The sequence below is a fragment of the Triticum urartu genome, chromosome 3A (genome assembly GCF_056163025.1).
Source record: "Triticum urartu cultivar PI428250 chromosome 3A, HENAU_Tu73, whole genome shotgun sequence".
NCBI lineage: Eukaryota > Viridiplantae > Streptophyta > Magnoliopsida > Poales > Poaceae > Triticum > Triticum urartu.
Window position 1 is genome coordinate 711914581 of NC_141875.1, and position 20101 is coordinate 711934681.

At 50.8% G+C, this 20101-nt stretch overlaps 1 protein-coding gene across 1 annotated transcript; it reads right to left on the bottom strand.

The window, feature by feature from the left end:
- Positions 1–547: 547 nt before the first annotated feature.
- Positions 548–13655, bottom strand: LOC125547333 (zealexin A1 synthase-like). The gene is made up of 2 exons (XM_087517259.1): positions 12729–13655; positions 548–1162 (listed from the first exon to the last, which is right to left on the bottom strand). The coding sequence occupies exons 1-2, from the start codon at positions 13644–13646 to the stop codon at positions 548–550; spliced, it is 1533 nt and encodes a 510-aa protein (XP_087373385.1). The 5' UTR covers positions 13647–13655.
- Between the last annotated feature and the right edge of the window lie 6446 nt (positions 13656–20101).

The following is a 20101-nucleotide window of genomic DNA, read 5'->3' on the forward strand; positions in this document are numbered from 1 at the left end:
ATTCTGGGAAACATCTCATGCTACCGTACTCGAGCAACGACATGTTCCCTCCCCATGCACACTAGGTTAATGAGCAACATTTAATATAATAAGTAAATAGTGTACATGGGTCAACTGATGCAAAGATCAAGGGAAATGATCTAATTCACTGATAGAGTAGAAGTGGTTCAATGGATCATAAAAAAGATATGAATGAAAAAGGCCCTTGCACATCTCTACATAAGTTCAACAATCGAGAAATTAATACCAAACTCAAATACAAACTAATCGGGAATACATGAAAAAAAAATTTGGGGGGGGGGGGGTATTTGTTTTCTAATCCATTTTGTATCTCTTTAACGGATCCATGAATATAAACATGGGGTATTCTTTGGACGTGTTGGGACATAATAAAATTAACTTAATTGCTAAATACAAAGTAACACTCGAGCATTAACACACATTACAATATAGACATATAAGACATGAAATAGAATACTCTCTCGACCTCCGCTATCGGATGCACTCGTTGATTAAATTGACATGGCCACGTAGAAAAAAAAACAAATTAAGGCACAAAAACAGTAGCTTCCAACACAAGCCCGGTCCTACGACGAGCCGTGATCTCATACGCTTCACTCATATCAAGCTTCTCCGGGTTCCCACCTTCAGGAAGCTTCCAGTTGAAGTGATAGAGAAGGCTCGCAAGAGCCATTTTGATGTTTGACACTCCAAACATCATACCGGGGCACATTCTCCGTCCAGCGCCGCCTGGTAGGAACCTGAAGTCTGTACCACCATAATCAACCTTTTCACCGTCAAATCTCTTGGGCATGAACTCGCTCGCGTCAATCCAGCTCTTCTCGTCCCTACCGATTGCCGACACATTCACGAATACAGTGGTGCCCTGTGGAATATCATAGCCCATGACCTTTGTTTGCTCAGTGCAAAGCCTCGGCATGAGCAATGGCACCGGTGGATGCAACCTAAAGGTCTCCTTGATGACCATTTGTAGGTAGTGGAGCCGGCCGTCGATGTCGGCCTCAGTCACCTCGGTCTTGCCATGGAGGACTCGCCGGACTTCGGACTGTGCGGAGGCCATTATGTGTGGGCTCCTCATCAGCTCAGACATTGCCCAGATTGTTGTCGTGGCTGTCGTCTCCGACCCTGCAGCGAAAAGATCCTGGTGACACACACAGAAATATGTGAGACCGAAATATCATGTAGCAAGCAAAATGTGGTAACTAGCACGGTTTAAAATTTCAGTAAAAGTTCAAGTAATTATGGTGGGTAATGGAATATTTGTAACATTCAAATTTTGCACCATACTAACCTAATTTTAAGTACATTAGGTAAAATTCAACGGAATTAATAACATTTTCATCGAAAACCAAAGATTTTTTGAAATTCCAGTAAGATCCCAAAATAATCTAGTGCCAACTTTATATATATATATATATATCAACTATTGCCAAAAAAATTGTACTACTGAAATTTTAACGCAAAAACCTAACTGGCGACCGTTCGATGGGAGAGCAATGCATTTCGAACGATTTTCCTGGCAGTTTTAGTTGTATCGGGTGTGAAAGTTTCTTTTGAACAACATGTCACTACCGGACTCGCGAGCTATGCCTACGGCCCAGGGCCGTCGGCATAGGTCCTTTGCCGTCGGCATAGATCTATGCCTACGGCCGCCGTCGGCATAGCCCCGTCAGCGTAGATCACGTCAGCGTAGATGTGTCAGACCGTCGGCGTAGTTTAGCCGTCGGCATAGGTGCATATGCCGACGGCCGTGGGATAGCCGTCGGCATAGTTTAGCCGTCGGCGTTGTTTTCCGTCTGACGGCAACGGACGGCGCCGTCAACAGCGCGATTCAGGAGACGACACGTGGCGCGATTCAGGAGATGATACGTGGCGCATGTATGCCGACGGCTAGGTCGTCGGCATAGATTTCCATCTATGGCGACGGCCAAGCCGTCGGCATACCTGCGCCACGTGTCGTCCCCCGGCTTCTCCTGGCGACAGGGCTATGCCTACGGCAAAGCCGTCGGCATAGATGGAAATCTATGCCGACGGCTTTGCCGTAGGCATAGCCCTGCCACGTGGCAGCTCCTGGTTTCTCCTGGCAGCAGGGCTATGCCTACGGCAAAGCCGTCGGCATAGTTTGCCACGTGGCAAGCGCTGGTAACTCCTGGGCGTATATATGCCGACGGCTTTGCCGTAGGCATAGTTTTTTTTTTTTTATTTTCCCTGTTTTCTCTTTCCAATTCATTTGACAGCATGTCAAAACAGAACAATATGAAATTATGCAGAAATATGACAATTCATCATGTGAACATACTCAAGTTCATCTAAACATACTCAAGTTCACCATCATCATCTAAACATACTCAAGTTCATCACATCATCTAAAGATCATCACCGATGGAAGTTCATGAACATAAAAGTAGTGCAAGACATGAAACATGATAAAAGTAGGAATGTGAAAGGCATGGCACGATGGCCACATGCACGGAATCATCAAGCAAGAGCACCCCCGCCAAAACCACCACCTCCGCCATAACCACCACCACCTCCGCCAAAAGCACCACCTCCGCCAAAACCACCACCACCACCTCCGCCAAAACCGTCATCGCGACCACCACCACTCTGCCAGATCGGAGTGACTGGGGTCGACGGAGCAGGAGTCGAGCCACCGGTCCCCTACATGTTTCAGAAAAGATTCTAACGGTAAATATGATATGATAGTGTTTCATGAACGAGAACTAGTTTGCTAGTAGTTAGGCAAATGTACTAACCGAACCATCACTGCCTAGTGCCACCCATTCATCGAACGTGGGCACGTGTGGGGGTTCTCCCGCAGGTGGTGGTGGGGGTCCCATTTGTGGTGGATCCGTGCGGTTAGTCCAAGACGCCAACATAGCCTGAATGTTAGTTAAACAAGCAAACTAGAAGATCAGAAGGAATGAAAGTGCAAAAATTTAGGTTGGTTTTAAGAGGGCAAAACTAACCGTCATCATCTGACGGTTGTAATCATCGTTTGCCTTCACTCGTTTCAAGTACTCCCGCACCTCGAGATTCCTATGCTCGACAAACTCCTTATATGCCTACATAATTTAGGTTGTTTCTAAGTGAGCAATGCTGAAAATAAACTGACAATGCAAGATAGAAAAAGATAAAGAGGAAGTACTTACAGCATGCTGGCGGGCTAAGGGAGTCTGTGAACGCCCCGTACTCTCTAACTGGCTTGGGTTGCTAGCCCGAAGCCGTGTGTATGAGATCGAAGGAGTGATCAAGCCATCGAAACACGGATACCGGCCATTCTTCTTCCCCTCGATGGCCACCACCGCCGTGTCTTCAATCTCAGACTGGGCGACCTCAGCAACAGGAACATCCGGATGCAACTCCTGATAGTGATAAATGTAAGACCCCAGGTGCTCCTCGGTCTTGCCGTAGTACTGGCTCTCGCCCTCCTTGCGATGACTCCGCTCGCGGGCCAGCTTCCACGACTCCATGTCTGAGAGCGGCCTCTTCAACTTGTCCTCCTACAACGTCAAATAGAAGTCAGCCATACATAAGAACATGACGTAAAGAAGAACAAAAATGCATCATGCACATAGATATACCTTCATGGCCTTGAAGCCCCAGTGGTTCCTGTTTCCTTGGCCGTGTGTCCCGTCGTCTCCACGGTTAGCCCGGGCCTTGATGCTCTTGGCAGCAAACTCTGCATCGGCGCCGAGCCACCTATCCACCAAACTCGCCCATCCGTCATGCCTTCCATAGCACCAACGAGGAACAACCTATGCAAATTTTGGAAGCATGACATGTGAGCACGAAACATATAGTTGACTGCTTGAAACAATGAAAAGTTAGTAATAGTTACCATCATGAACTGCTCCTTGCTCAAGGTAAGTCGTAGCTTTTGCGCTTGAGTTTTGGGCATCTTTTGGTGCAGGTAGTAGTGGTAGTACTGCGAGACGGCAACCCAGCGCACCTCGTACTGCAACTGACGAGCTTTCTTCTTCGCAGCCGCAAGCAAGACCACGTCGGCTCTGGCCTTGTGCTCATCAAGAACTCTATAGAGTTGCTGCAATCATGCAAAAACCAGAAGCAAACAAGGAATGAGTTGAGTGATTCAATGATAAACTATGAACGAAACTGAAGACAAGTGATTCAGAAGAGAACTTACCCAAAATTTGGTGATCACGGCCTTAGCGGTCGTCCCGTACTCCGCGTTGCTGCAAGCCTTGTAGTGGGCCCAGCTCATGGCCAAAACCCGCTGCTGCGGATCCCTGTCTGGCCGCGGGCAGAATAGGCCAGGCCAAAACTCCTTCAACAGGACAGTAATAAGGCCGTTCGGTTTACGGCCCTTTCCGTGAAGGATCCAGTTTTTGCAAAAGAATCAAATGATTGCCATGTGTACAATAAGAAAATGTTGTCATGTGTTGAAAATATGATTGAGAGGCACTTACTCTGTCCCCATAGGTTCAATGAGCCACTTGTGCTCCTCGATAGAAGGTGGTGTAGGTAGTCCGGCATTACCACGCAGCCACCCCTGCGAAGAACCCGGTGGCAAGTCACCCCACAACGCGGGATCAACCTCCCCTCCACCCTCCTCGGCCTCCTCCTCACCCTCCTCCTCGGCCTCCTCCTCCTCACCCTCCTCCTCGGCCTCCTCCTCCTCACCCTCCTCCTCGGCCTCCTCCTCCTCGCCATCAGGAACATACTCCTCCTCCTCAAACTCAGAAGGTGCCTCTGTATAGGAGGGCATCGAAGAAGACCCTCCTATTTCAGACACGACCCGGAGTTTTTTGCCCCGGTTGCCTCTCCCCCCGCCTCCTCCTCCTCTAGGGGCTCTCCCCCCACCGCCTCCTCCTCTAGGGTCTCCTCCCCCGACCCCTCCACCACCCTGTGAGGTGTCATCCTCGCGTAGTCGGGAGGGAACCTTGTGGGCTCGTCCACTCCGAGTAAGTCCTTTAAATTTACTGAGGAAACTAGCGCCGCTGGACTTGCCCATGATTATTAAACCTGCATTGAGAAGAGAATAAACAATTAGTAAGGATATCAATTAAACAAGCATACAGGAAAAACATTAATACCAGAAGAGCACATTAAGCATACTATTGTAATGATCATTAAAAGAACTTACATTTTCTAGAACCCATATGAATCATCACTATTGTAATCTATTTGTGGACCGGTCTCATCATCACTATCATGCATATCTTCTTCGTTGTCTGACGGAGAGGCTCTTCCTCATCGTCAGCGTCTTCATTTAACTTTTCAAGCATAATTATGTCTCTTTGATTCACAACTGCCTCACCATCAATCCGTGCGTCGTCGTCGTTTGGGTCCAGGTCAACATAACCCAAGTCATCATCCTCGTTGTTTCGGACCACGTCATCATGTTCCTCTTGATAGAACACTCCCTCGTATGTCATGGGGTTTATGTTGTAGTAATCATCATCGTTCGGGTCCGGTAGCTTACCATGCGGCGACACCTTGAACACAACTTCCCAACCCTTTAGGTACTCTTTCTGGCATGGGTAAGGCAGATAATATACTTGTGTGGCCTGGGTAGCGGCGATAAAGAGATCAGCTCCGGCATAGACGGTTGATGGTTTAACTTCAACTAAACCAACAGAAGGCGTATGTCTCAGACCCTTTTTGGGGTCGAACCATCGGCATTTGAACACAGTGAGACTTAGGTGTTCGCGGCCACGTTTGAATGTAAGCTCGTATATTTTTCCTACCCTTCCGTAGTAATCTACTTCATTATCTCCTTCAGTGAAGACTCCGGTATTTATGGTTTTGGGATCAGGCCGACTGTTCTGGTGCTCCTCTGTATGGAAGCGATACCCATTCACAGCTGTATCGATTAGACGACATACCATATGGATTGAACCCATCACCTGTTATAGCAATTCTGACATTCCCAGCCTCGGCTGCTTCCTCCGGGTACTCTGTATCGAATGACTTCCATGCTTCACCTCCTGATGGATGTACAATTTTTTTTGGATTGTACCCTTTCCCTTCCTTGTGCCACTTCATCATTTTGGCAGACTCCTCGGTGATGAAAAGGCGCTGCAGTCTTTTTATAAAATCAAGATACCGAAGAACCTTCACAGGGATTTTTAGCTGCTGCTTCTGACCATGCTTATCGACCACCTCAATATACCGAGAGGAACCGCACTTCCTACAGTACTTGTCATCCGCATACTCATGCCTAAACAAAAGGCAATTCTTTGGACAAACATGTATTTTCTCATAGTCCATCGAGAGCGCCTTCATGATTTTCTTCGTACCGTACATGGTTTTCGGCAGTTCATGGCCCTCAAGCAGGCTGTTAGCCCATACTCCCAGAAATGCTTCGAAGCAACCTCGGCTACAGCCGTACTCAGCCTTGACTGCCATCAGTTGCGAGATGGCATCCAGCACAGACAGCTTGGCACCCTCATAGAGAGGTTTCTTTGACGAGGCCAAGATTTCCAGGAAGGCCTTTGCGGTTTCCTCCGGCTCCTCCGGTTCATTCGCTGAATGTGACGGAGGTGTCGGCTGTGCAGCAAATACATCATCTAGCATGTCTCTAACCCCATCGTCCTCATAACCAGCGACGCGTTGTCGTATCACATCCTCTCTACCACGGTCCCGCTGGGCAAAGTTTATCGGCATATTAAAGTTGGGCATAAATCCATTCGTGCGAAGGTGCTTAGTCATCTCACTCTTATCTCTGCGGATACGTCTCTTACATCTGGCACACGGGCATTCTGGCACCATCCTCATTGGACTACGGAATATCTCTTTCAAAAACACATCAGTTATCTCGACCCACTCTGTTGTTACTTGATTCCGACGGAAAAACCCACTATACATCCACTGATTATCTGCCATCTCTGCTTTATTGGAAGCCACACAACAAAATTAAGGATTCATTTAAATTACTCACATCAATATTTTATTTTTTACAAGGTTGACGAGAATCGACATTTAATCCACCTACATCTCTAATAGGTAAAGATGGGTCCTAATCCCACCCGAGAATGTGTAGATTGAGTACGTTGTCCATGCTCTACCCCATTCCGAGACAAATTTTCGGCAGCACCTCCCTGCTGTTCTCCAAATACACGTCTCGGCAAAATGCCGAGAGAATGTGCATCCGGAGAACAACAGGGAGGCGCCGCCGAAATCCTGTCTCGGAACGGGGTAGAGCATGAACAACGTACCCAATCTACACATCCTCGGGCTGTCCGTGGAAAGCGCTGGACAATCCGAAAGAGCTGCGGTGATAAATATGCAATTGAATGCATATTTATCGATGCAACCCTTTCGGACGGGAGACCTAGGTTACGCGACTTGATGTGAAAATTTAATCTAGTGACATGGAAAAAAAGTGGACGAGGTCATGGAATTGTTGCTCACCCTCCGATGTAGTCGATCAAAGGAGACGGACGATCGTGGACTAACACCTCCAACGTCAACGATCACTCCACGAAGATGGAACACCACAAATCCTGTTAATCACACCGAGTGAAAAAAATTAGGTCGTCACCTCACATTAAGCATTGACACAACATTATGAATGAACATGAAACAACATGTCAAATTGTAAAAAAAAACTTCATTAAATATTTTAGAAACCAAGTACCTCGAATTGCTTCTTATATATGAATCAACATTACCAAAACACTAACTTGCTCCATGGACCTCCATACACGTCTGCTTCTTGGCCTACCATCACCATTTATTACCTATTTATTTTCCATGTTCTTGACAACTGTGTATATATTTTTCTATAAAATTGCTGCAATTTGTTATTTTGCAGCCCTTTTTTGCTGTCATAAAAATTTTAGTGCAGTGCCCTGATAATGACATGGCCCTGTGTTTGCAAGGTGCCACAATGTTTTCCATTCAAAACCAATGGAAAAACACCCATCCAAGTTTCCAGAATGGCAGCATATTCATCCATCTATCTATCTATTCATCTAGCATCCATCCATCTATCTATTCATCCATCTATCTATTCATCTAGCATCCATCCATCTATCTAGCATCAATCTGTACATGCATATATCCATTTTTTACATATATATATCCATCTATGTAAAAAATAGTAACAAATTGCAAAAAATTGAAAAAAGCCTCACCTTGGCCGCCGGTGCAGCAGGCAGCAGGGAGGCCAGGGGGCAGCCGCCGGGGAAGGGTGGACGGGGCCGGCCGGGGCGCAGCAGGGCGTCGGCGGAGGGGCGCAGCAGGGTGGAGGGGCGCAGCAGGGTGGACGGGGCCGGCCGGGGCGCAGCAGGGCAGGGGCGCAGCAGGACAGGGAGGGCGCGGGGTCGGGGACGAGCTGGCGACGGCGTGGTGGTTGCGGCGGCGCGGAGACGAGCTGGCGACGGCGTGGTGGCGGCGGCGGCGCGAGAAGGGGGCGGGGATGTAGGCGGGGAGGGGGGAGGGGCGAGGGAAGGGGGTGGCGCGGGTGGAGCGGCGGCGGGCGGCCGGCGGGGAGCGACGCGGGCGACGGGGAGCGGCGGCGGCGGCGCGGGTCGAGCTCTGGCGACAGCGCGGGTCGAGCAGCTATCAGGGCAAATGAGTGGTGGAGGTCGACCGGCTGAGGATAAGAGCGAACTATGCCGACGGCTAAGCCGTCGGCATAGGAAGCGATGCCACGTGGCACCTATGCCGACGGCTTAGCCGTAGGCATAGTTATATTTTTTTATTTTTTTAATGTTTTTAATAGCTTATATTTTTTCTTCTTTCTGTTTTTTTATTTCATATAAATTTTTGATGTTTTTATAGTCATAAGTTATATTTTTTATGTATTATTATTTCATATGCATTTTTAATGTTTTCTTAATGCATTTTTAATATATATTTTTGCAACAACTTTTATACATGTTTAACATTTTTATAAAAATATTATTAACTGTATTCAAATATATTTTTAGTGTATATTATTTTCATACGCATTGAAAAGTTTCGTTTACATATAAAATGAGGGACCGACGCGTCCGTTTCCCCCCTCCAGGTGCCGGCGGCGGCGCCGTCCGTGACGGAGGCCACACCCCGGAGACGCGTGCCGCCTCTTCGGACATGTCACAACACCACCCCGCATGTATGAGGGCCCGGTACGACGCTCTGGTGGCATTGCTACCCCCAGGGCCCCCGTCCCGGCTAACCCTGTAGCGTTTGACCACGGGATCTAGCCCTTTGACTTTGCACGGACGGGCTTTGACCAGTGGACCTCTCCACCCGGTTGTGTCGGGTCGGCCCAGAGGGACACCGGGAGCAACATCCGAGCCAAACCCACAACTACATCCACTCCGTGTAGACCCGACGCGGTAGTTTCCCCCCTCCAGGTGCCGGCGGCTGCGCCGTCCGTGAGGGGGGCCACGCACCGGAGACGCGTGCCGCCTCTTCGGACATGCCACAATACCACCCCACATGTATGAGGGCGCGATACGACGCTCCGGTGGCATTGCTACCCCCCAGGGCCCCCGTCCTACCTAACCCTGGAGCGGTTGACCACGAGATCTAGCCCTTTGACTTCCCACGGACGGGCTTTGACCAGTGGACCTCTCCACCCGGTTGTGTCAGGTCCGCCCAGAGGGACACCGGGGAGCAACATCCGGGCCAAACCCACAGCTAAATCCACTCCGTGTAGACCCGACACGTCCGTTTCCCCCCTCCAGGTGCCGGCGGCGGCGCCGTCCGTGACGGGGGCCACAACCCGGAGACACGTGCCGCCTCTTCGAACATTCCACAACACCAACCCGCATGTATGAGGGCCCGGTACGACGCTCCGGTGGCATTGCTACCCCCCAGGGCCCCCGTCCCGGCTAACCCTGTAGCGTTTGACCACGGGATCTAGCCCTTTAACTTTGCATGGACGGGCTTTGACCAGTGGACCTCTCCACCCGGTTGTGTCGGGTCGGCCCAGAGGGACACCGGGGAGCAACATCCGGGCCAAACCCACAGCTACATCCACTCCGTGTAGACCCGACACGGTAGTTCCCCCCCCCAGGTGCCGGCGGCTGCGCCGTCCGTGAGGGGGGCCATGCACCGGAGACGCGTGCCGCCTCTTCGGACATGCCACAACACCACCCCACATGTATGAGGGCGCGGTACGACGCTCCGGTGGCATTGCTACCCCCCCAGGGCCCCCGTCCCGGCTAACCCTGTAGCGTTTGACCACGGGATCTAGCCCTTTAACTTTGCATGGACGGGCTTTGACCAGTGGACCTCTCCACCCGGTTGTGTCGGGTCGGCCCAGAGGGACACCGGGGAGCAACATCCGGGCCAAACCCACAGCTACATCCACTCCGTGTAGACCCGACACGGTAGTTCCCCCCCCCCCAGGTGCCGGCGGCTGCGCCGTCCGTGAGGGGGGCCACGCACCGGGGACGCGTGCCACCTCTTCGGACATGCCACAACACCACCCCACATGTATGAGGGGGCGGTACGACGCTCCGGTGGCATTGCTACCCCCCAGGGCCCCCGTCCCACCTAACCCTGGAGTGGTTGACCACGAGATCTAGCCCTTTGACTTCCCATGGACGGGCTTTGACCAGTGGACCTCTCCACCCGGTTGTGTCAGGTCGGCCCATAGGGACACCCGGGAGCAACATCCGGGCCAGACCCACAGCAAGATCCTCTCCGTGTAGATCCGACGCGTCCATTTTCCCCCCTCCAGGTGACGGCAGCGGCGCCGTCCGTGATGGGGGGCACACCCCGGAGATGCGTGTCGCCTCTTCGGACATGCCACAACACCACCCCGCATGTATGAGGGCCCGGTACAACGCTCCGGTGGCATTGCTACCCCCAGGGCCCCCGTCCCGCCTAACCCTGGAGCGGTTGACCACGGGATCTAGCCCTTTGACTTTGCATGGATGGGCTTTGACCAGTGGACCTCTCCACCCGGTTGTGTCGGGTCGGCCCAGAGGGACACCGGGGAGCAACATCTGGGCCAAACCCACAGCTAAATCCACTCCGTGTAGACCCGATGCGGTAGTTTCCCCCCTCCAGGTGCCGGCGGCGGCGCCGTCCGTGAGGGGGGCCACGCACCGGAGACGCGTGCGGCCTCTTCGGACATGCCACAACACCACCCCACATGTATGAGGCGCGGTACGACGCTCCGGTGGCATTGTTACCCCCCAGGGCCCCCGTCCCGCCTAACCCTGGAGCGGTTGACCACGAGATCTACCCCTTTGACTTCCCACGGACGGGCTTTGACCAGTGGACCTCTCCACCCGGTTGTGTCAAGTCAGCCCAAAGGGACACCGGGAAGCAACATCCGGGCCAGACCCACAGCAAGATCCTCTCCGTGTAGACCCGACGCGTCCGTTTCCCCCTCCAGGTGCGGGCGTCGGCGCCGTCCGTGACGGGGGCCACACCCCGGAGACGCGTGTCGCCTCTTCGGACATGCCACAACACCACCCCGCATGTATGAGGGCCCGGTACGATGCTCCGGTGGCATTGCTACCTCCCAGGGCCCCCGTCCCGGCTAACCCTGTAGCGTTTGACCACGGGATCTAGCCCTTTGACTTTGCACGAACGGGCTTTGACCAGTGGACCTCTCCACCCGGTTGTGTCAGGTCCGCCCATAAGGACACCCGGGAGCAACATCCGGGCCAAACCCACAGATACATCCACTCCATGTAGACCCGACGCGTCCGTTCCCCCCCTCCAGGTGCCGGCGGCGGCGCCGTCCGTGACGGGGCCACACCCGTAGATGCGTGCCGCCTCTTCGGACATGGCATAACACCATCCGATTGTGGTAGGTCATCCGATAAATATGAACACTTGGAGCAAAGTCCACTTCGTATAGACCCGATGCGGCTGTTCCCCATTCCAGTTGCCGGCTGGCGGCGGCACCGTTCGTGAGGGGGGTCACACCGCTCTGTACAGAACCGAAAAATAATGTATGTATGCTTATTAACACATACTGTATGTAAGTTAGTTAAATAATAATAATAAAGAAAAAAACTATATGTATGCTTATTAACACATACTATATGTATGCTTATTAACACAATCTATATGTATGCTTATTAACACATACTGTATGCTTAATAATAATAATAATAATACTATACGGAAAAAAGAAAAAAGACTATGCCGACGGCAAAGCCGTCGGCATAGCTGCGGCCAGGGCAGATGGACAGCGCCGCGGATCGATGACGTGTCAGCTATGCCGACGGCTGCCGTCGGCATAGGTCCTGGTCGGTGCGCTCTGGATCGGTGACGTGTCACCCGTATCTATGCCGACGGCCACCCGTCACAGCCGTCGGCATAGATTTGACGTCGTTAGCTGGCCGTGATGAGTGTCATCGGCGGGCCCGCATCTATGCCGACGGCCTATATATGCCGACGGCAGCTGTAGGGGTAGTCTGGGATAAGCCGACGGCTGTTATGTGCCGACGGCTGCTGTCGGCGTAGACGGGGATAGCCCGACGGCCATTGTACGCCGACGGCCAGGACCTAGCTGTCGGCATAGCTCGGATTAGGCCGACGGCGGCCGTCGGCATACATTTGGCTGTCGGCTTAGAGCCCTGTTCCCGTAGTGTGTCATTTTTTGGGAGGATAGCAGGTTTGAGCCTTCACTCCAGAAAATGCCATGCTCTTATGAAGATACTACCACCGTGACCAACTAAAACTGTCATCAAAATGCCAACCCTCCAAGTGGACGGTCGCCAGATAAGGGGGTCCAATTTTAAACCATGGTCTTGGGTAGCTAGTGGTGACTGGTGACTCACAAAGAGGACGCCGCTGATGTTTTCATTGGTGAGGGCGACGCCGCCAATCCCGCCGTCCCTCTGGAACCGGAGCAGAGTAGTGAGTATGTCACCCCTCTGCTCACATCCGGCATCATTGTCGTCCTCGCCCTCCATAGCCGTTCTGTGATCGCTGATCATGGCGTCCATGATGGAGTGGATCCTCCGGTGTACCTCCCACGTCGCCCCGAGAGCCCGGCCACCGATCGCCCGGGCGAGGCGCGACGCCGGGAACAGGTCGATGAGGTTAAACCCAGACATGAGGTCCAACACCCTGTCCAGCTCCTCCAGGTACGCGTCCCGCTGCACGCACCTGTCGCCCACGGACGCCCTCATGACCACATCGTTCATCATTACCTTTAGCATGTCACCGACGTTGACGTTGCGACCGGCGCCGGCGACGGACAGCACAAGCCTCGCCGCCTCCTCCTCCCGGACATGGCGGAACGACCGGACGCGCCTCGGGCTCAGCAGCTCCACGGCGCAGAGCTTCCGGAGGGCCTTCCAGTGCCGGCTGTCGTGGCGCGCGAAGGAGATGTCCTCGCCGCCGTAGGTGAAGATGTCTGCCGTGGCATACACGGGGCGGTCGGCGAAGGCAGCGTCGTGCACCTTCATGACCTCCCTGGCCGCCTCCGCGGAGGAGAGCACGAGCGTCGGGACGTGGCCAAGGCGGAGAAGCATGACGGGGCCGTGCTGACGAGCGAGCCTGTGCATGGCCTGGTACGGAATGGCGCCGAGCAGCAGGTGCATGTGGCCGATCACCGGCAGCACCCATGGGCCGGGAGGCAGGTTCAGGCGGCTAGCAGAGGCTCGCATGTGCTTGAGCTTGACGAGTATGGCCATGACAAGGATGCAGAGCAAAGTGTAGCACACGAGCTGGGTGTGTTGGGTTTCCGCCATTGGACCTACCTCGATCGTGGTCGTATGAGCTGAAGATTCAAGATCCGTTTATATAGGAGAGGATGACAAGGAGTAAACAACGCAAGAGTCCATTGAGTGCAGGCAATGGAACTCCATAGGGAAGAGACTAATTTGCTGGCATTGTTTCTGAGCTTAATCTAAGACATGATGCAGCTACATTGGGACAACAGTTGAACAATGCAAGAATTGATTGTGCATGGGCAATGGAAATCCATAGGGAAGAGACGACCGTGGCTGACTGGCTGGCATATGATGCAGCTACATTGGGACAACATTTAAACAATGCAAGAATCGGTTGAGCATAAGCAATGGAGATCCATAGAGAAGAGACGACTCGTGGCTGGTGAGCTTAATCTAACATATGATGCAGCTACATAGCGACAACAGTTAAACAATACGTACAAGAATAAATTAGGCAATGGAGATCCATCGTGGCTGACTGGATGGCATTGCGCGCTAGTAAGATATGTTGTTTTTATATTGCTTGACTTTCTACCTATATGCATTGTACTGCGTCATTTTAGACAGGACAAAATGAAGCTGAGATAGCATCCAGAAGTTCGTTGTTCCCATGTGTTGGTGATTCTGAAACAGCATCTAAGTGCTACGTTCTCTTCCTATTTCGGTAGGATGCAAAATGGCCGGATCAACTTTTAGTATTGCACTGCCAAGAATATACTCTCATGATTACGTGGATCTTGCTATTTCTGCAACTAGGCATCAGTGGACTGGAATTTTCAAAGCAGCAGAAGACGCGTGGGATACTGGATCTCTATTGGATGATCAAAACGAAAAAAAAAGTAATATGGGCCTCTCTCAACTACTGCTCCATACAAAGAACTGAGCTCCATCAAATGATTAGGTAGGAATTATTCCAGCACTAGTAGAACGCCCATACCCTCACGTTAGGGTTTCTCTCCCCTCGGGCGACGGCGACGCCGACACCGACACCGTAGGGATCTCTTCTCCCCGGCCGTTCACTCCTTGCCGGCGATCGCTGAGGCCTTGGGCCGCGGCGGCGCGCGGGGCAGGTGGCGACTTCTTGGGACCTACCGCTCGCGAAACTCAAATCTCGAGCGACTGCATGATGGATTCGACCGCATCTGGATCAACTACGGCTACATCCGATCTGGCTGCAATGATGGAGGAACTTGGCCTGAAGGAAGATGATCTGGTTGACGTTGTGGTGGAAGACACAGAGCTGCCGAAGGAAGCGACGCGCTGGATGGCACTGGCTAGGGTTCACACAGAGAAAACATATAGCCAATATTGGTTCTATAGAAACATGAGAGTGGCCTGGGATCTAGCTCAAGAGGTAAAGATCAGACCGCTAGAAGATAATCTGTATTCGATGCAATTCTCTTGCCTAGGTGACTCGGAGAGGGTTATGGGAGATGGCCCTTGGACCTTCAAAGGGAAAGCGGTAGTTCTGTCGGAGTACGACGGTTTCACAAAGCCGTTGACCATCGAGCTTAACAAACTGGACATCTGGATCCAGATTCATGACCTCCCAGATGGCTTTTTTTTCCAAGGTCAAAGCTTTGTCTGCTAATGTGGGAGAATTCATATATGCTGAGCCTAGATCTCCGGATTTTGAAGGTAACTTCGCGAGAGTTCGCGTTAGGATCGATGTCACTAAACCTCTGAAGAACGCAGTTTCGTTGGTAATAAGAAGAAGGAATCTGTGGAGAGAGTCATCTTCAGAGTCAAATATGAAAGATTGCCGGATTGGTGTGCAGTTTATGGACAGCTAGGTCACCAACACAAAGAATGTGGAGACGGGGTTCATGCCCCAAAGGCGCTAGTATTCAAAGACATAAAGGTCACGTGGTTTAAAGGACCTGGCAGTGAACCGAGTGATAGCGGCAGCTCTGGAAGAGGCCGTGGTAGAGGCCGTTCTGGAAGAGGAAGAGGGCGTTCTTCTAGCAGTCGTGGCCCCTACGACGAACAGTATGAGGAGGAACGGGAACACCAAGATAGAGATGTAGCAATGGCGGATGTTGATCGTAACAGGAAGAGGGGGCTAATGATCCGAAACCCACACTCCCAACTTCTTCAGTGCAACTCACCAAGCAATTGTTTCTGCCATCACCTGCAGTGCCTCTTAGTCCCCCTCCTAAACAGGATCTGAAGAGATCAAAATCCACCCTTTTCACTAATGAGTCAGCTTCGGAGAAGAGTGCAACTCTGATCAAAAACCCTGATGCGCATTTGGCGGGCTCCCAAACGGGGCCGCGCCTAGCGCAATGAGTCTTCTATGTTGGAACTGCCGCGGAATTGGCAAAGCCGCGACAGTCCGAGAGCGTAGCGATCTAGCAAGGCAGTTTGCCCCCTCTATTGTTTGTATTCTTGAAACTCAGATATAGGGCAAGAGGGTTGAGAGTTTGGCTGATAGTCTAGGCTACAATAAAAGTTTTGCAGTTAGCAGTTCTGGTAGAAGTGGTGGTCTTGGGATTTTTTGGAATGATGAAATAAAAGTGGAAGTTATTGGAGATTTTAATAAGGTTCTTCACATCCATGAACATGATGGCGTGGGACAAAGAAGCTAAGCCCAAGTAGATGCTTTCAGGGAAGCAATCGGTACATGTGGTCTATCAGATATTGGATATTTTGGCTCCAGTTGGACATTTGAAAAAAAGGTCGCAGGGGGCAGCTACACTCGGGTGAGGCTGGACAGGTGTCTGGTGAATCCAGAATGGGCACTGGCCCTTGCATCATCAGCGGTATCGCATAAGAGCACAGCAAGTTCAGATCACCTCCCCATCCTTCTACAGTTATGTGAGCTGCATGCATGCACAGTGGGCCCCAGGCCTTTTAAATATGAAACGATGTGGGAAAGGGATGAAACACTATTCGTAACTGTGCGTGATCGCTGGAGTATGCAGGAGGGGGAAACGGTCGATGCCCTATGTGCAAAACTAGGGGGGTTGGCGGGAGACTTGTCGGCGTGGGACCGCAATCATTTTGGGTCCGTGCGCCAGGAGATTCGCCAACTGAAAAAACAGCTGGAGATTATGCGCTCCGCGCCTGGGCGATCGGCCCGAAAAATGCTAAAACCAAGGTGGCTGACAGATTGGTCGAATTGTTCCATAGAGAAGAGCTGCTATGGCGCCAGAGGGCCCGGCTGGATTGGCTAGTCCACGGCGATAAAAATACCTATTTTTTCACCTGAGAGCGAGCAGACGCCGTCGGAAGAATGAGATTAAAGCTTTGCAGTGGGCGGATGGGCAGTTGACCGAGGACAGGGGGAGATGAAGGAGTTGACCACTAAATTTTACAAAAACCTATATACATCCGAGGGGGTCCAGGACATGGATAGGGTACTGGATTCAGTGCCCACTAAAGTTACGCTGGCGATGAATGATCTTCTGAATGCTCCTTACATGCATGAAGAAGTAAAACATGTGTTGTTTCAAATGTTTCCAACCAAAGCCCCCGGCCCTGACGGATTCCCTGCCCACTTTTTCCAGCGTCATTGGGATGTTTATGGGTAGGATGTAACGAAAGTGGTCCTTAAAATTATGGATGGGACTGAGTCAGCAGCATGCATTAACAACACAATCCTGGTCCTTATTCCTAAGGTAAAAAAACCCACGCTCCTTGTGCAGTTTCGCTCTATAAGTTTATGTAACGTGCTTTACAAGATTGCGCCCAAGGTGGCCTCAAACAGGCTCAAACAAATACTGCCAGATATAATATCAGCAGAACAGTCAGCTTTTGTTCCAGGGAGACTGATCACGGACAATATCATAACCGTGTATGCGTGTCTGCATTTTATGAAGAGGAACAAGGCAAAGAAAAACCAGTCATGTGCCTTAAAATTGGATATGATGAAGGCTTATGACCGGGTTGAATGGGCTTATCTCCAAGCCATCATGCTCAAATTGGGGTTCAACAGAAGGTGGGTGGATATTGTAATGGGCATGGTTACCTCCATAAAACTCTTAGTCATGTTCAACGGAAAGAAACTAGAGGAGTTCAATCCATCATGTGGAATCCGACATGGTGACCCAATATCACCATACTTGCACTTGTTAGTAGCAGAGGGCATGTCGTGCCTTTTAAAATCACAAAGTGGGTCATCAAATTTGAATGGGATTCAGGTGGCGCCCCAGGCACCACCAGTTAACCATCTCTTATTCGTTGATGACAGCCTGCTGTTCTTCAAGGCCAATAGTGTGGGTGCTATAGAGGTAGACCAGTTGTTGGAAGTTTATAGTCAAGCTTCAGGTCAGCGAATCAACTATAACAAATCTTCAATACTTTTTAGCGAAGGAGTTCCCGAGAGCACTCGCAATGAAATAAAAGGTACGCTCAATGTTCCCAATGAAACATTGAATGAGAAATATTTGGGCATGCCATCTGACATAGGGAACTCAAAAAATGGGGCCTTCAAGTATTTAAAGGACGGATTGTGGAGAAAAATTCAAGGTTGGATTGAGAGAACATTGTCAGCAGTAGGGAAGGAGGTACTAGTCAAATCAGTTTCCCAGACAATGCAAGTATTTTCCATGTCATGTTTCAAACTCCCTAGGGGGCTATGTGAGCACCTCAATATGCTGATAAGGAAATTTTGGTGGGGGGCATAAATGGCCAACGAAAACCTCATTGGGTCTCATGGGAAGCAATGACACAGCCAAAGAGCATGGGAGGCTTGGGCTTCAAAGATTTTGAACTTTTCAACCTTGCCATGTTGGCCAGGCAGGCATGGAGAATATTGCAGGATCCCGACTCTCTGAGTGCGTGAATTCTGAAGAGTGTATATTTCCCACATACATCTATACTGGAGGCCTCCCTTGGGAACCATCCGAGTCAGATATGGAGGGCCATAGTGGAGGGTCGGGATATTCTGAAACTTGGACTGATCAAGCGAATAGGAGATGGAGAGAGTACTAACATCTGGAATGACAATTGGCTTCCCCGGCCGGAGATGATGAGACCGTACGGCTATCGAGTAAGCAACCCTCCCAGCATAGTCTCCGAACTAATCAACACTACTAATGCTTCGTGGAAGAGACCCGTGATTGAAGCTACATTCTTGCCCTTTCATGCAAAAGTTATCATGGGTATCCCGTTATGTATTGCTGTTATGCTGGACTTTTGGAGCTGGACACATGAGAGCACGGGACAATTTACAGTCCGGTTGGCCTATAACATGTTGGTTTCTACAAAGCAAAGGCGAGAAGCGTGGTTAGAGGGCTCGGCTACATCATCCAGCAATCACGTTGATGAAGCTTCCTGGAAGTCTCTTTGGAAAACTGTAGTCCCCTCAAAAGTACGCATGTTTCTATGGCGCTTATCAAAACAATCTCTGCCGACCGAGGATGTGAGGGCTCATAATCATATGTCAACGACTAGCTCTTGCGGCCTTTGTGGAGCTCCCGACTCCTGGCATCACTCCCTCCTTGAGTGCACGGTCTCCAGATGCATTTGGGCGTTGGTAGATGAGGACTTGGGCTGCAGTCTGGTAGCATCAACAGAGATGAGAGCGAAGAGCTAGCTCTTTGGACTTATGGACTCGCTATCGCGCGAGAAGTTCACATTGTTGTCGGTCACCTTGTGGGCGACCTGGACTTCAAGGGGGAAGGCTATCCATGAATCCATGTTCCAAACGCCTCGGGCGATGAAGGAGTTTATAGTTCGTTTCATGGCTGATCTAGGAACGGCTTCTCTTCCTGGAAAGGTTTCCCTAGCGGCTGTGACTTCTTCTAATGCTCCTGTACCAAGGCCGAAGGCACCCCCTGCTAGCTATGCTAAGATCCATGTTGATACGGCGGTAAGATTTCAGAGAGGAGGTGCAGCGGCAGCCATATGTAGAGATAGCCAAGGGGTCTATCTGGGGAGCTCATCCTTTGTCATTGCGGGAGTATGCGACCCATCGACACTCGAGGCTATAGCATGTCGTGAGGCTATTGCTCTAGCAGAAGATCTGAATGTACAACAATTTGTTGTGGCTTCTGACTGTAAACAAGTGATTGGCGACATTGCTAGGGACAGCCAGGGTCCATATGGGGCTATAATTAGAGAGATAAAGTTGAGATCATCACCACTTCTTTGTAACTTCACTTTTGAGAGTCGAGCTGTCAATTTGGAAGCTCACAAGTTAGCTAAGTTTTCTTTATGTTTACCACCAGGGCGTCATGTGTGGCTTGGCCAGCCTCATGATCAACGTTGTATCCCACACATTGTGGAGTTTTATTAATAAAGTTGGCTTTACCTCTTAAAAAATCAAATGATTAGGTTCATTATGGTGGAATCGTTGTTTGATTTTATTTTTTCTCCTCTAGGAGAGGTGGGGAAGGGAGTCGGTGCACGCGTGGTGTATAATCCCTTCATGTCAGGAGAAAACAGTGATGAAGAAAATATTTTGACCGTTCCAACGACCTTGAATATCCATCCATCCTGGCGGACTTTTTTTAGAAAAGGAGGATTAC